Here is a 17,266-nt window from a genome sequence, read left to right on the forward strand (position 1 = left end):
TGTTTGTTTTGTCTTGTTTGTTTTTGTCTTGTTTGTTTTTGTCTTGTTTGTTTTTGTCTTGTTTGTTTTGTCTTGTTTGTTTTGTCTTGTTTGTTTTGTCTTGTTTGTTTTGTCTTATTTATTTGTTTGTTTTGTCTTGTTTGTTTTTGTCTTGTTTGTTTTGTCTTGTTTGTTTTGTCTTATTTATTTGTTTGTTTTGTCTTGTTTGTTTTGTCTTATTTATTTGTTTGTCATTTGTAACAAACACGCATTGCAATGAAATAAGCACACAGCAATGAGTCAATCCTGGGCTGACATTCCTCAATCACCAGCATGGCTTAATCCAAGTTCTAGTTAGAGTTGCACGATGCCGGTAGCTTCCCCAAAATGTCCAAGTTTTCCAAACAATTCCAGTTAGAAGATTCCTGGAATCAACCCTACCCACTGGGCAAAAACTGGTTGAATAAATGGTGACTCCACCTCATTTCAACAACAAAAATGTAATGTGATGATATTGAATTAACGTTGAAAACTGTTCGGATTTACAAAAGGTCATCAACAACAGGGATTTTCATTTTTATAGATTTTTTTACCCAACTTGCAACCTAAATCCATTGACATTGTGACCTTTTTTTTGTTGATTTCACTTTGATTTCACATTAATTGACAACTCACCCTAATGTAAATCAAAACTAGACGTTGACCTGCTGTCTGTGCCCAGTGGGAAGTCATAATCCTGACGTCTTTGACTCCTCTAACATGGAACTACATCTAGACTAATCATGTTAGGAGTGTGTGTGTCTGGACCTGTGTGTGTGTGTGTGTCTGGACCTGTGTGTGTGTGTGGGTGTCTGGACCTGTGTGTGTGTCTGGACCTGTGTGTGTGTGTCTGGACCTGTGTGTGTGTGTGTGTGTGTCTGGACCTGTGTGTGTGTGTGTGTCTGGACCTGTGTGTGTGTGTCTGGACCTGTGTGTGTGTGTGTCTGGACCTGTGTGTGTGTGTGTGTGTGTGTCTGGACCTGTGTGTGTGTGTGTGTGTCTGGACCTGTGTGTGTGTGTGTCTGGACCTGTGTGTGTGTGTCTGGACCTGTGTGTGTGTGTCTGGACCTGTGTGTGTGTGTGTGTCTGGACCTGTGTGTGTGTGTGTGTGTGTCTGGACCTGTGTGTGTGTGTGTGTGTGTCTGGACCTGTGTGTGTGTGTGTGTGTGTCTGGACCTGTGTGTGTGTGTGTGTCTGGACCTGTGTGTGTGTGTGTGTGTGTGTGTGTGTGTGTAGTGCACTGGGCCTTTACTAGTTCTGTATTAGAGGACCGATGTAGACGTCTTCAACGCGGACCCCCCCATAAATTCTGCACCCCCCCCCAAAAAAGAAATTCAAAAAGATTTGCAGCACCCATACCCCCAAACTACTTCCCGTGGCTTACATGATGTTACATGATTAAGAAAGCCCCTAAAACAACATGACACAACACAAATACATGATTAAGAAAGCCCCTAAAACAACATGACACAACACAAATACATGATTAAGAAAGCCCCTAAAACAATATGACACAACACAAATGCATGATTAAGAAAGCCCCTAAAACAACATGACACAACACAAATACATGATTAAGAAAGCCCCTAAAACAACATGACACAACACAAATACATGATTAAGAAAGCCCCTAAAACAACATGACACAACACAAATACATGATTAAGAAAGCCCCTAAAACAACATGACACAACACAAATGCATGATTAAGAAAGCCCCTAAAACAACATGACACAACACAAATACATGATTAAGAAAGCCCCTAAAACAACATGACACAACACAAATACATGATTAAGAAAGCCTCTAAAACAACATGACACAACACAAATACATGATTAAGAAAGCCCCTAAAACAACATGACACAACACAAATGCATGATTAAGAAAGCCCCTAAAACAACATGACACAACACAAATACATGATTAAGAAAGCCCCTAAAACAATATGACACAACACAAATACATGATTAAGAAAGCCCCTAAAACAACATGACACAACACAAATGCATGATTAAGAAAGTCCCTAAAACAACATGACACAACACAAATACATGATTAAGAAAGCCCCTAAAACAACATGACACAACACAAATACATGATTAAGAAAGCCCCTAAAACAACATGACACAACACAAATACATGATTATGAAAGCCGCTAAAACAACATGACACAACACAAATGCATGATTAAGAAAGCCCCTAAAACAACATGACACAACACAAATACATGATTAAGAAAGCCCCTAAAACAACATGACACAACACAAATGCATGATTAAGAAAGCCCCTAAAACAACATGACACAACACAAATACATGATTAAGAAAGCCCCTAAAACAACATGACACAACACAAATACATGATTAAGAAAGCCCCTAAAACAACATGACACAACACAAATACATGATTAAGAAAGCCCCTAAAACAACATGACACAACACAAATACATGATTAAGAAAGCCCCTAAAACAACATGACACAACACAAATACATGATTAAGAAAGCCCCTAAAACAACATGACACAACACAAATACATGATTAAGAAAGCCCCTAAAACAACATGACACAACACAAATGCATGATTAAGAAAGCCCCTAAAACAACATGACACAACACAAATGCATGATTAAGAAAGCCCCTAAAACAACATGACACAACACAAATACATGATTAAGAAAGCCCCTAAAACAACATGACACAACACAAATGCATGATTAAGAAAGCCCCTAAAACAACATGACACAACACAAATACATGATTAAGAAAGCCCCTAAAACAACATGACACAACACAAATACATGATTAAGAAAGCCCCTAAAACAACATGACACAACACAAATACATGATTAAGAAAGCCCCTAAGACAACATGACACAACACAAATACATGATTAAGAAAGCCCCTAAAACAACATGACACAACACAAATGCATGATTAAGAAAGCCCCTAAAACAACATGACACAACACAAATACATGATTAAGAAAGCCCCTAAAACAACATGACACAACACAAATGCATGATTAAGAAAGCCCCTAAAACAACATGCCACAACACAAATACATGATTAAGAAAACCCCTAAAACATTCAAAGCAGCCTATTCAATCAGTGATTCAGTTAGTAAGATCACGTTCACTAGCAACACCAAGGTGGTGGGTTCAGTTAGTAAGATCACGTTCACTAGCAACACCAAGGTCGTGGGTTCAGTTAGTAAGATCACGTTCACTAGCAACACCAAGGTGGTGGGTTCAGTTCCTGCAGGGTTCACATTCAAAAAATGACAATGGTAAGGGTAATTTGGTGGTATAAATAGTATGACCATAATCAATAGAGCAGCAGGTAGCCTAGCCGTTAGATCTGTAACCAAACGGTCGCCAGCTGGAATCCCCGTCGCTAACTGCTCCATTAATATTAAATATGAATGAAAACACTCCTCTTCTTCCCCGAACAGCAAAGTCTGGAGCAGATCGATGAGGTGGCGGCTCTGATAGCAGCCACGGTACACGACGTGGATCACCCGGGACGCACCAACAGCTTCCTGTGTAACGCAGGAAGTGAGCTGGCCATCTTGTACAACGACACGGCCGTGCTAGAGAGCCACCACGCTGCCCTTGCCTTCCAGATCACCACGCGGGACGACAAGTGTAACATCTTCAGGAACATGGAGAGGTACGGCTGTCTGTGGGTTTTCTGGGAGGCTGTCTGTGGGTTTTCTGGGAGGCTGTCTGTGGGTTTTCTGGGAGGCTGTCTGTGGGTTTTCTGGGAGGCTGTCTGTGGGTTTTCTGGGAGGCTGTCTGTGGGTTTTCTGGGAGGCTGTTTGGTCTGTCTGTCCGTGTGTGTGAGAGAGACAGTGAGGCAGGGCAGTCATGTGATTTGAGTCCCAGAGCAAGTGTGTCTCATGCAATGCTCTCCCTCGGATGGGGGAAGGTACACAATCACTCCATTCATTCCTCTCCTCTGTCACTACAGTCAGGAGGCTAGAACTGTCCAGAGGGGCTTTCAGCACATTTATTTACCAATGCTTTTTGTGTGAACGTGTCTCTCTCTGTGTTCTTCTCCCTATCCCCCCTTTCCTCTCTCTCCTCCACTGCTTCTTTCCCTCTCTCACTCTCTCTCTCTCTGTTCTTCTCTCTTTCCCTCTCTCTTTCTCCTCCCCCCTCTCCTCCCTCACGATGTCTCTCGCTCTCTGTTCTTCTCTCTCTCTCTCTCTCTCTCTCTCTCTCTCTCTCTCTCTCTCTCTCTATTTCTCCTCCCCCTCCCGATGTCTCTCTCTCTCGCTCTCTGTTCTTCTCTCTCTCTCTCTCTCTCTCTCTCTCTCTCTCTCTCTATTTCTCCTCCCCCCTCCCCCCTCCCGATGTCTCTCTCTCTCTCTATTTCTCCTCCCCCTCCCGATGTCTCTCTCTCTCGCTCTCTGTTCTTCTCTCTCTCTCTCTCTCTCTATTTCTCCTCCCCCCTCCCCCCTCCCGATGTCTCTCTCTCTCGCTCTCTGTTCTTCTCTCTCTCTCTCTCTCTCCTCCCCCCTCTCCTCTCTCCTCTCCTCCCTCTCGCTGTCTCTTCTCTCTTTCCCTCTCTTTCTCCTCCCCCCTCTCCCTCTCTCTCTCCTCCCCTCCCTTCTCGCTGTCTCTCTCTCTCTCTCTCTGTAGGAATGAGTACCGTACCCTGCGTCAGGCCATCATAGACATGGTGCTCGCCACAGAGATGACAAAACACTTTGAGCACGTCAACAAGTTTGTCAACAGCATCAACAAGCCGCTGGCCGCGCTGGAGGAGAACGGGGTGAGATGAAGGACAGAACAAGAAAAGAGAAAAGAGAGAACACTAAAGTCCAGGTTAGATAGGCTCTGTGGTTAAACATGATGGCAGCAGGAACCTGTTCATGGCTTAGATCAGAGTATTGCAGCCAATACAGTATGTGTAGCTGTGTCCAGTCATGGAACAATCTAGAAAATACAAATCGGTCTGTTTTTAGATATCATTCTGCATCACGCTTAACTCTAAAAACAGCAACATGCAGGTTAGAAAGAGGAGAAGAGTTGAATGGAGTCATTGTCTAGCCTGTGTGGCCTAATGTAGCTTTATAACGTAGCCTAGCCTAGCCTTCCAGTGGAGCCTTCCGGCTAAAAGTTAGCCAACTGTGATGCAGGTTGAAGGGAGTTAGTGTAGCCTGCTGTCCTAGCTTCCTAATGTAGCATTCCATGCACTTTAGCCTGCTAGCATAGCATAGCCTAGCCTCCTAGTGTAGCCTGCTAGCATATCATAGGCTAGTGTAGCCTCCTGGCCTAGCCTCGTAGTTTCGCCTGCTAGCGTAGCCTAGCCTAGAGTAGCCACCTGGCCACAGACAGATTAGCATGGAGAGCGAATCTTACGGTCTGGTTCCATCTTTCTCACGATGGTGTGGAATGCACAGCACAGCCATTCTACTCTACCACACAGGCCCTTTTAAGGAATATCATAGGAGGTCATTCTGCAATCTAACTAGTTAGCAATCAAACTATAACTCTGACTAACACAGTTAGCAATCAAACTACAGTTTGGACACACCTACTCATTCAAGGGTTTTTCTTTATTTGTACTATTTTCTACATTGTAGAATAATAGTGAAGACATCAACACTTTGTAATAACACATATGGAATCATGTAGTAACCAAGAAAGTGTTTAACAAATCAAAATATATTTTAGATTTTAGATTCTTCAAAGTAGCTACCCTTTGCCTTGATGACATCTTTGCACACTCTTAGCATGATTTCACAGTGCCATCCGTTTTGTCACCAAAGCCCCATATACTACCCACCACTGCAACCTGTATGCTCTCGTTGGCTGGCCCTCACTACACATTCGTCGCCAAACCCACTGGCTCCAGGTCATCTATGAGTCTTTGCTAGGTAAAGCCCCGCCTTATCTCAGCTCACTGGTCACCATAGCAACACCCACCAGTAGCAAGCGCTCCAGCAGGTATATTTCACTGGTCATCCCCAAAGCCATCACTTCCTTTGGGCGCCTTTCCTTCCAGTTCTCTGCTGCCAATGACTGGAACAAATTGCAAAAATCACTGAAGCTGGAGTCTTATATCTCCCTCTCTAACTTTAAGCATCAGCTGTCTGAGCAGCTTACCGATCACTGTACCTGTACCTGTACACAGCCCATCTGTAAATAGCACACCCAACTACCTCATCCCCGTATTATTACTTACCCTCTTGCTCTTTTGCACCCCAGTATCTCTACTTGCACATCATCATCTGCACATCCATCACTCCAGGGATGTACAGTATAGCTACATAGTCTACAGTATAGCTACATAGTCTACAGTATAGCTACATAGTCTACAGTACAGCTACAGTATAGCTACATAGTCTACAGTATAGCTACATAGTCTACAGTATAGCTACATAGTCTACAGTATAGCTACATAGTATACAGTACAGCTACAGTATAGCTACATAGTCAACAGTATAACTACATAGTCTACAGTATAGCTACATAGTCTACAGTATAGCTACATAGTCTACAGTATAGCTACATAGGGTTGCCAGGGTCTAGGGCAGTCATGGTCCAGGGCGGTCAGGGTCCAGGGTGGTCAGGGTCCAGGGCAGTCAGGGTCCAGGGCAGTCAGGGTCCAGGACGGTCAGGGTCCAGAGCGCTCAGGGTCCAGGGCAATCAGGGTCCAGGGAGGTCAGGGTCCAGGGCGGTCATGGTCCAGGGCGGTCAGGGTCCAGAGCGCTCAGGGTCCAGGGCAATCAGGGTCCAGGGAGGTCAGGGTCCAGGGCGGTCAGGGTCCAGGGCGGTCATGGTCCAGGGCGGTCAGGGTCCAGAGCGCTCAGGGTCCAGGGCAATCAGGGTCCAGGGCGGTCATGGTCCAGGGCGGTCAGGGTCCAGGGCGGTCATGGTCCAGGGCGGTCAGGGTCCAGGGCGGTCATGGTCCAGGGCGGTCATGGTCCAGGGCGGTCAGGGTCCAGGGCGGTCATGGTCCAGGGCGGTCAGGGTCCAGGGCGGTCATGGTCCAGGGCGGTCATGGTCCAGGGCGGTCAGGGTCCAGGGCGGTCATGGTCCAGGGCGGTCATGGTCCAGGGCGGTCAGGGTCCAGGGCGGTCATGGTCCAGGGCGGTCATGGTCCAGGGTCCAGGGCGGTCATGGTCCAGGGCGGTCATGGTCCAGGGCGGTCAGGGTCCAGGGCGGTCATGGTCCAGGGCGGTCATGGTCCAGGGCGGTCAGGGTCCAGGGCAGTCATGGTCCAGGGAGGTCAGGGTCCAGGGCGGTCATGGTCCAGGGCGGTCATGGTGACTACCTCATGAAGCTGGTTGAGAGAATGCCAAGAGTGTGTAAAGCTGTCATCAAGGCAAAGGGTGGCTACTTTGACGAATCTCAAATATAAAATATATTTTGATTTGTTTAATGCTTTTTGGTTACTACATGATTCAAACTAAAACGCTGTCTAACATAGCAACCAAACTAACTCTAACACAGCAACCAAACTAACTCTAACACAGCAACCAAACTAACTGTCTAACACAGCAACCAAACTAACTGTCTAACACAGCAACCAAACTAACTGTCTAACACAGCAACCAAACTAACTGTCTAACACAGCAACCAAACTAACTGTCTAACACAGCAACCAAACTAACTGTCTAACACAGCAACCAAACTAACTGTCTAACACAGCAACCAAACTAACTGTCTAACACAGCAACCAAACTAACTGTCTAACACAGCAACCAAACTAACTGTCTAACACAGCAACCAAACTAACTGTCTAACACAGCAACCAAACTAACTGTCTAACACAGCAACCAAACTAACTCTAACACAGCAACCAAACTAACTCTAACACAGCAACCACACTAACTGTCTAACACAGCAACCAAACTAACTGTCTAACACAGCAACCAAACTAACTGTCTAACACAGCAACCAAACTAACTGTCTAACACAGCAACCAAACTAACTGACTAACACAGCAACCAAACTAACTGTCTAACACAGCAACCAAACTAACTGTCTAACACAGCAACCAAACTAACTGTCTAACACAGCAACCAAACTAACTGTCTAACACAGCAACCAAACTAACTCTAACACAGCAACCAAACTAACTCTAACACAGCAACCAAACTAACTGTCTAACACAGCAACCAAACTAACTGTCTAACACAGCAACCAAACTAACTGTCTAACACAGCAACCACACTAACTGTCTAACACAGCAACCAAACTAACTGTCTAACACAGCAACCAAACTAACTCTGTCTAACACAGCAACCAAACTAACTGTCTAACACAGCAACCAAACTAACTCTGTCTAACACAGCAACCAAACTAACTGTCTAACACAGCAACCAAACTAACTGTCTAACACAGCAACCAAACTAACTGTCTAACACAGCAACCAAACTAACTCTGTCTAACACAGCAACCAAACTAACTGTCTAACACAGCAACCAAACTAACTGTCTAACACAGCAACCAAACTAACTGTCTAACACAGCAACCAAACTAACTGTCTAACACAGCAACCAAACTAACTGTCTAACACAGCAACCAAACTAACTGTCTAACACAGCAACCAAACTAACTGTCTAACACAGCAACCAAACTAACTCTGTCTAACACAGCAACCAAACTAACCCTGTCTAACACAGCAACCAAACTAACTGTCTAACACAGCAACCACACTAACTGTCTAACACAGCAATCAAACTAACTGTCTAACACAGCAACCAAACTAACTGTCTAACACAGCAACCAAACTAACTGTCTAACACAGCAACCAAACTAACTGTCTAACACAGCAAGCAGACTAACTGTCTAACACAGCAACCAGACTAACTGTCTAACACAGCAACCAAACTAACTGTCTAACACAGCAACCAAACTAACTGTCTAAAACAGCAACCAAACTAACTGTCTAACACAGCAACCAAACTAACTGTCTAACACAGCAACCAAACTAACTGTCTAACACAGCAACCAAACTAACTGTCTAACACAGCAACCAAACTAACTCTAACACAGCAACCAAACTAACTCTGTCTAACACAGCAACCAAACTAACTCTAACACAGCAACCAAACTAACTGTCTAACACAGCAACCAAACTAACTGTCTAACACAGCAATCAAACTAACCCTGTCTAACACAGCAACCACACTAACTCTGTCTAACACAGCAATCAAACTAACCCTGTCTAACACAACAATCAAACTAACCCTGTCTAACACAGCAATCAAACTAACTCTGTCTAACACAGCAACCACACTAACTCTGTCTAACACAGCAATCAAACTAACCCTGTCTAACACAGCAATCAAACTAACCCTGTCTAACACAGCAATCAAACTAACTCTGTCTAACACAGCAACCAAACTAACTGTCTAACACAGCAATCAAACTAACCCTGTCTAACACAGCAACCACACTAACTCTGTCTAACACAGCAATCAAACTAACCCTGTCTAACACAGCAATCAAACTAACCCTGTCTAACACAGCAATCAAACTAACTCTGTCTAACACAGCAACCACACTAACTCTGTCTAACACAGCAATCAAACTAACCCTGTCTAACACAGCAATCAAACTAACCCTGTCTAACACAGCAATCAAACTAACCCTGTCTAACACAGCAATCAAACTAACTCTGTCTAACACAGCAACCACACTAACTCTGTCTAACACAGCAATCAAACTAACCCTGTCTAACACAGCAATCAAACTAACTCTAACACAGTTAGCAATCAAACTAACTAAAATCATGTGTGTGCTCTAGAGCTGACGGTGTGTGTGTGTGTGTGTGTGTGTGTGTGTCCGTGTCCGTGTCCCCTCTCCTTAGGGAATCGGCGACGAGGAGTCTGTCAAAGGCATCCTAACGTCCCCAGACAACCGGATCCTTGTCAAGCGCATGCTGATCAAGTGTGCCGACATCTCCAATCCGTGCCGACCGCTGGAGCTGTGCATAGAATGGGCCGGACGCATCTCAGAGGAATACTTTGCACAGGTACAGGGACAGTGGTGAGAGGAGAGAGACGTGATGCTGCGGTGTGGAACACTAATAGATACAGTAGAACAGAGGACCTTTGGGCATTCAGCAGTTAGCTGATGTGGAATGGGAAACACACAGCATACTGGAGCAGCATTCATTGATTGTTTGGATTAGATGTACTGTGCCAGTCAGGAAATATTATTGGTACACACTCAGTAAAGACACTGTGTGTGTGTGTGTGTGTGTGTGTTTCAGACTGACGAGGAGAAGAGGCAGAGTCTACCGGTGGTCATGCCTGTGTTTGACAGGAACACCTGCAGCATTCCTAAGTCCCAGATCTCCTTCATAGACTACTTCATCACAGACATGTTCGACGCCTGGGATGGTAAGGACTTACGTTAGCTACCTGATCTAAGGCATCAGCTCAGCGGGCTAACAGTGTTTCGATGCTTGGGATGGTAGTGACTGTTAACCCTATCTGCTCCATATAACAGAGGACTTGGTGACTTGTTAGATCCCTGAATCTAATGCCTAAGCTTCAGCTCAGCAGCTCCCTGAATCTAATGCCTAAGCTTCAGCTCAGCAGCTCCCTGAATCTAATGCCTAAGCTTCAGCTCAGCAGCTCCCTGAATCTAATGCCTAAACTTCAGCTCAGCAGCTCCCTGAATCTAATGCCTAAGCTTCAGCTCAGCAGCTCCCTGAATCTAATGTCTAAGCTTCAGCTCAGCAGCTAACACAGTCAGTGTTTTGGGGGCAAAGACGCTCGCATCCCGGGCAACCTTTCCCTAACACCTTAAGGCTGGCTAGACTAATGTACCAATCTAAATGTGTTTTATCTGACATGGGTAAGTGACTGTCAGTGACTGACATATCAAGAGGAAAACTGTTGATACAAACCCACAGTAAGAAGTGTCACCGTGTGTATTCTTCTGTTATAACTCTAAACAGGAAGTTGAGACCCCGACTTGAGTTCCAAAAATAATGTACAAAAAACTATCATTTTTGGAAATTGGTCCACGGGCCTACAGAACCGTCAGCTGTCAGTTTTCCATCTATTGTCTAAAGAGTACAGCTACGTAGTCTATAGTACAGCTACGTAGTCTATAGTACAGCTACGTAGTCTATAGTACAGCTACGTAGTCTATAGTACAGCTACGTAGTCTATAGTACAGCTACATAGTCTATAGTACAGCTACGTAGTCTACAGTATAACTACAGTATAGCTACGTGGTCTATAGTACAGCTACGTAGTCTATAGTACAGCTACAGTATAGCTACGTGGTCTATAGTACAGCTACGTAGTCTATAGTACAGCTACGTAGTCTACAGTATAGCTACATAGTCTATAGTACATCTACGTAGTCTATAGTACAGCTACGTAGTCTATAGTACAGCTACGTAGTCTATAGTGCATCTACAGTACAGCTACGTAGTCTATAGTGCATCTACAGTATAGCTACGTAGTCTATAGTACAGCTACGTAGTCTACAGTACAGCTACGTAGTCTATAGTACATCTACGTAGTCTATAGTACAGCTACGTAGTCTACAGTATAACTACATAGTCTACAGTACAGCTACGTAGTCTATAGTGCATCTACAGTATAGCTACGTAGTCTATAGTACAGCTACGTAGTCTATAGTACAGCTACGTAGTCTATAGTACAGCTACGTAGTCTATAGTACAGCTACGTAGTCTATAGTACAGCTACGTAGTCTATAGTACAGCTACGTAGTCTACAGTATAACTACATAGTCTACAGTACAGCTACGTAGTCTATAGTGCATCTACAGTATAGCTACGTAGTCTATAGTACAGCTACGTAGTCTATAGTACAGCTACGTAGTCTATAGTACATCTACGTAGTCTGCAGTATAACTACGTAGTATACAGTATAGCTACATAGTCTACAGTATAGCTACGTAGTCTACAGTATAACTACGTAGTCTACAGTATAGCTACATAGTCTACAGCATAGCTACATAGTCTACAGCATAGCTACATAGTCTACAGTATAGCTACAGTATGGCTACATAGTCTAAAGTACAGCTACATAGTCTACAGTATAACTACATAGTCTACAGTACAGTACAATATACAGTGGGGCAAAAAATTATTTAGTCTGCCACCAATTGTGCAAGTTCTCCCACTTAAAAAGATGAGAGAGGCCTGTAATTTTCATCATAGGTACACTTCAACTATGACAGACAAAATGAGAACATTTTTTGCAGAAAATCACATTGTAGGATTTTTTATGAATTTATTTGCAAATTATGGTGGAAAATAAGTATTTGGTCACCTACAAACAAGCAAGATTTCTGGCTCTCACAGACTTGTAACTTCTTCTTTAAGAGCCTCCTCTGTCCTCCACTCGTTACCTGTATTAATGGCACCTGTTTGAACTTGTTATCAGTATAAAAGACACCTGTCCACAACCTCAAATAGTCACACTCCAAACTCCACTATGGCCAAGACCAAAGAGCTGTCAAAGGACACAAGAAACAAAATTGTAGACTGGGAAGACTGAATCTGCAATAGGTAAGCAGCTTGGTTTGAATAAATCAACTGTGGGAGCAAATATTAGGAAATGGAAGACATACAAGACCACTGATAATCTCCCTCGATCTGGGGCTCCACGCAAGATCTCACCCCGTGGGGTCAAAATGATCACAAGAACGGTGAGCAAAAATCCCAGAACCACACGGGGGGGACCTGGTGAATGACCCGCAGAGAGCTGGGACCAAAGTAACAAAGCCTGCCATCAGTAACACACTACGCCGCCAGGGACTCAAATCCTGCAGTGGCAGACGTGTCCCCCTGCTTAAGCCAGTACATTTCCAGGCCCGTCTGAAGTTTGCTAGAGAGCATTTGGATGATCCAGAAGAAGATTGGGAGAATGTCATATGGTCAGATGAAACCAAAAATATAACTTTTTGGTAAAAACTCAACTCGTTGTGTTTGGAGGACAAAGAATGCTGAGTTGCATCCAAAGAACACCATACCTACTGTGAAGCATGGGGGTGGAAACATCATGCTTTGGGGCTGTTTTTCTGCAAAGGGACCAGGACGACTGATCCGTGTAAAGGAAAGAATGAATGGGGCCATATATCGTGAGATTTTGAGTGAAAATCTCCTTCCATCAGCAAGGGCATTGAAGATGAAACGTGGCTGGGTCTTTCAGCATGACAATGATCCCAAACACACGAAGGAGTGGCTTCGTAAGAAGCAACGAAGGAGTGGCTTCGTAAGAAGCATTTCAAGGTCCTGGAGTGGCCTAGCCAGTCTCCAGATCTCAACCCCATAGAAAATCTTTGGAGGGAGTTGAAAGTCCGTGTTGCCCAGCAACAGCCCCAAAACATCACTGCTCTAGAGGAGATCTGCATGGAGGAATGGGCCAAAATACCAGCAACAGTGTGTGAAAACCTTGTGAAGACTTGTGAAGACAGAAAACGTTTGACCTCTGTCATTGCCAACAAAGGGTATATAACAAAGTATTGAGATAAACTTTTGTTATTGACCAAATACTTATTTTCCACCATAATTTGCAAATAAATTCATTAAAAATCCTAAAATGTGATTTTCTGGAGAATTTTTTTTCTCATTTTGTCTATCATAGTTGAAGTGTACTTATGATGAAAATTACAGGCCTCTTTCATCTTTTTAAGTGGGAGAACTTGCACAATTGGTGGCTGAGTAAATACTTTTTTGCCCCACTGTAACTACATAGTCTCCTGTTTAGTCCACAACAGGCCCACACATCTGTTGGCCTATAGACTATCAGGATCTTTCTGGATCATTATTTAATGCTGAATACCTTTACTCTTAAATCCGTTATTTGCTAGATACCTTCATGTGCTGCCCTGTCTGTTTTGACCTTTTACATATTGGTCATTTATCAGACTGCTGTTCTCCAGAGAGACTTAGTCAGTACATCTGTACGGTACTGACGGTACTGACTGTGCAACCTCATTTTAATCCGTCCTAAATCAATCATTCAATGATCTTTTGTCCCCAGCGTTCGCAGACCTTCCCAACCTCATGCAGCACCTGGACAACAACTTCAAGTATTGGAAAGGCCTGGACGAGAGGAAGCTGCACAGCCTGCGTCCTCCCCCAGAGTAGGAGCACCCTGACTGGGGTCGACGCCAGGCCCCGGGCCCCTCCTTGGTTCCTGTCCGTCCAGGGGCTACCAAGCCTTCACTCTTCTGCTTCTGTAACACGCCATCAAGCGTCCACATGTCCGTCCAACAGAGACAACACACACGGACGGACGGACGTTCTGCAGCAACACCAGGCTCTTGCTTCGTACATAAACCCTCGCTAGCTGAGGATGGAGGATGGACAGACACACGGCGCCTCAGAGTCCTTATAAACTACCAGTGCCTGGTGGGCTTGTCTGTATGCTCCTACTGCTGCCAGGGAGGCTGTGTGAGGGACTGTTCTTCTCCCAGCCAACCTGGTGATGGACGTACCATCCCCTTAGTACTCACACACGGGTTCCCCCTGCCTCTCTCTCTCTCTCTGTCTCTCTGTCAGTCAGAGGCCGGCTGATGTTACTGTCTCTCTGCAGACTGACTGCACTGTTGGTTAGAGCTACGGAGAAACACACAAACAAACTGAACATTGAGATGTCAGGTGGTTTCAAGTCTCAGGCACCTCCAATGAAAAACTGTTTGGAGGATCAGCTGATGGGACAGGGTCACATTACACAGTTTTCCCTCCTAAATGGCACCCTATTCCCTATATAGTGCACTACTTTTAGGATAAAAGAGTCTATGGGGCTCTGGCCATAAGAAGTGCACTTTATATAGAGAATAGGGTTCCATTTGGGATGGCCAACAATGTCAAATCCACGTCAGACCGTACTACCCAGTGTGTGGTGGGCATTCCGACGGGATAAATCCCTATATCGCCCCCCGGTGGCCACCAGGTCGAACTACACTCCACCTCCACCAGCTGCCACCATGACCTTTTACTATGTCTTCTAGCTGTATTTCCTTTGTTTCTTTGTCGTTCAGAAGCACCTCGTCCACTAGAGGACCTGTAGCGACGGGATGGGACACGAGGCCGTCCTAAAAACACTAAAATTGTGTTCCATATACCATCCTATTCCCTTTATAGTGCACTACTGTTGACCAGAACAAATCAAATCAAATCAAATCAAATTTATTTATATAGCCCTTCGTACATCAGCTGATATCTCAAAGTGCTGTACAGAAACCCAGCCTAAAACCCCAAACAGCAAGCAATGCAGGTGTAGAAGCACGGTGGCTAGGAAAAACTCCCTAGAAAGGCCAAAACCTAAGATGAAACCTAGAGAGGAACCAGGCTATAATGTGGGGGGGCCAGTCCTCTTCTGGCTGTGCCAAGAGTAGTGCACTATTGCCGTATCGGCCCCGGTCAAATGTAGTTGCACTGTGAAGGGAATAGGGTGCCATTTTGGGACGCATCCAGAGACATACGTGGGTGGGGGTGTGGTCACGGGTGTTCAGTGGGTGGAGCTAATTAACTGTCCTCAGGCCATTGGTGAAAGACACAAACATTCAGACATCTTGGTCATAGCCAGGTCATTACTACAGACCATTTGGTCTTTTTATTTTGTTTTAAATCTTCCATATTTTCTTTATAAAACGGGAAAAAAAATGAGTAACATCAATTAATGAACTATCTGATGATGACGATGATGAAGAAATTAGAACAAAAATAAGAAAAGATGAAAGAAAGTAAAGCCAAAACTGAATAACATACTATTATATAACTCTCTCAGTCTTGTCGATGATGATGAGGATTATTATCCATAAGAAAACATTAACGTTATAAACATTTTATTTTAGTACAGTATCAGTTTGAACGGACATCTTTGTATTGCACTGTAAAACAACAGTTGAATTGTCTATAACGTCTCAGTGATTTAGTCCATGGATGGGAATCGGGACATTTAACTTGTTGGAATAAGCTGTTGTTGTTGTTGTTGTCTTATCACCTCTGCGAGTTTGTGTCACATTTCAGTTGAATACATTCAGTTGGACATGTGACGAGGTATCCCCGTTTCCATCGGCAACCCCACCTGTCTGTGGATTTCACAAACGCTGTTGACCGACAAAAAGGAACTCACGGCATCCCGCTACAGCAGAAATCTGAGAACAAGAAAAACTATGTTTTGGACTGGAAAGATGATTTTTCTCACAGAAATGTTTGTATCGGGTTTATCCTACTGAAACAGACTGCCTTATTTTATACAATATTTCTACAGTACATCGTAGAGCTACAGTACATCGTAGAGCTACAGTACATCGTAGAGCTACAGTACATCGTCCCAGCTACAGTACATCGTCCCAGCTACAGTACATCGTCCCAGCTACAGTACATCGTCCCAGCTACAGTACATCGTCCCAGCTACAGTACATCGTCCCAGCTACAGTACATCGTCCCAGCTACAGTACATCGTCCTAGCTACAGTACATCGTCCCAGCTACAGTACATCGTCCCAGCTACAGTACATCGTCCCAGCTACAGTACATCGTCCCAGCTACAGTACATCGACCCAGCTACAGTACATCGTCCCAGCTACAGTACATCGTCCCAGCTACAGTACATCGTCCCAGCTACAGTACATCGTCCCAGCTACAGTACATCGTCCCAGCTACAGTACATCGTCCCAGCTACAGTACATCGTCCCAGCTACAGTACATCGTCCCAGCTACAGTACATCGTCCCAGCTACAGTACATCATCCCAGCTACAGTACATTGTCCCAGCTACAGTACATCGTCCCAGCTACAGTACATTGTCCCAGCTACAGTACATCGTCCCAGCTACAGTACATCGTCCCAGCTACAGTACATCGTCCCAGCTACAGTACATCGTCCCAGCTACAGTACATCGTCCCAGCTACAGTACATCGTCCCAGCTACAGTACATTGTCCCAGCTACAGGACATCGTCCCAGCTACAGGACATCCCACTGTGCAGTGGATATGGACATATGGACGTTTTTTAATAACACAGTCAGAAAACAAATGTATGTTCAAGTAAATGTCAATATTTTTATAGACTCTGAATTTTACACTGGAGTGACAGGAATAACAGAACAACTTATTAACTATCTGGGTTCACCTGCTGTGAAATGTTTTGTTGGGTTGATAGAGAAACATTTCAGTCCTGTAAACAGAGAAACTCTGTCCGTGTCCTAAATTGCACTCTATTCCCTATATGGTGCATCTCTGGGAGTAGGGTGCCCGCCCTGGTCTAAAGTAGTGCACTATATA

General features: G+C 44.4%; 1 protein-coding gene across 4 annotated transcripts in view; it reads left to right on the plus strand.

Moving 5' to 3' along the window:
- LOC110511547 (high affinity cAMP-specific and IBMX-insensitive 3',5'-cyclic phosphodiesterase 8A) overlaps window positions 1-16,425 on the plus strand; it is a 208,778-nt gene extending 192,353 nt beyond the window's left edge. For all 4 annotated transcript variants that reach the window (XM_036981520.1, XM_036981521.1, XM_036981522.1 and 1 more), the window contains 5 exons: window positions 3,474-3,691; window positions 4,666-4,798; window positions 9,851-10,015; window positions 10,256-10,385; window positions 14,016-16,425. In XM_036981520.1, the coding sequence (XP_036837415.1) occupies window positions 3,474-3,691; window positions 4,666-4,798; window positions 9,851-10,015; window positions 10,256-10,385; window positions 14,016-14,122 (753 nt within the window). In that variant the 3' untranslated portion in view covers window positions 14,123-16,425. The remainder of the gene's footprint in view (window positions 1-3,473; window positions 3,692-4,665; window positions 4,799-9,850; window positions 10,016-10,255; window positions 10,386-14,015) is intronic.
- The last annotated feature ends 841 nt before the right edge of the window (window positions 16,426-17,266 follow it).

This window comes from Oncorhynchus mykiss, chromosome 6, assembly GCF_013265735.2.
Source record: "Oncorhynchus mykiss isolate Arlee chromosome 6, USDA_OmykA_1.1, whole genome shotgun sequence".
NCBI lineage: Eukaryota > Metazoa > Chordata > Actinopteri > Salmoniformes > Salmonidae > Oncorhynchus > Oncorhynchus mykiss.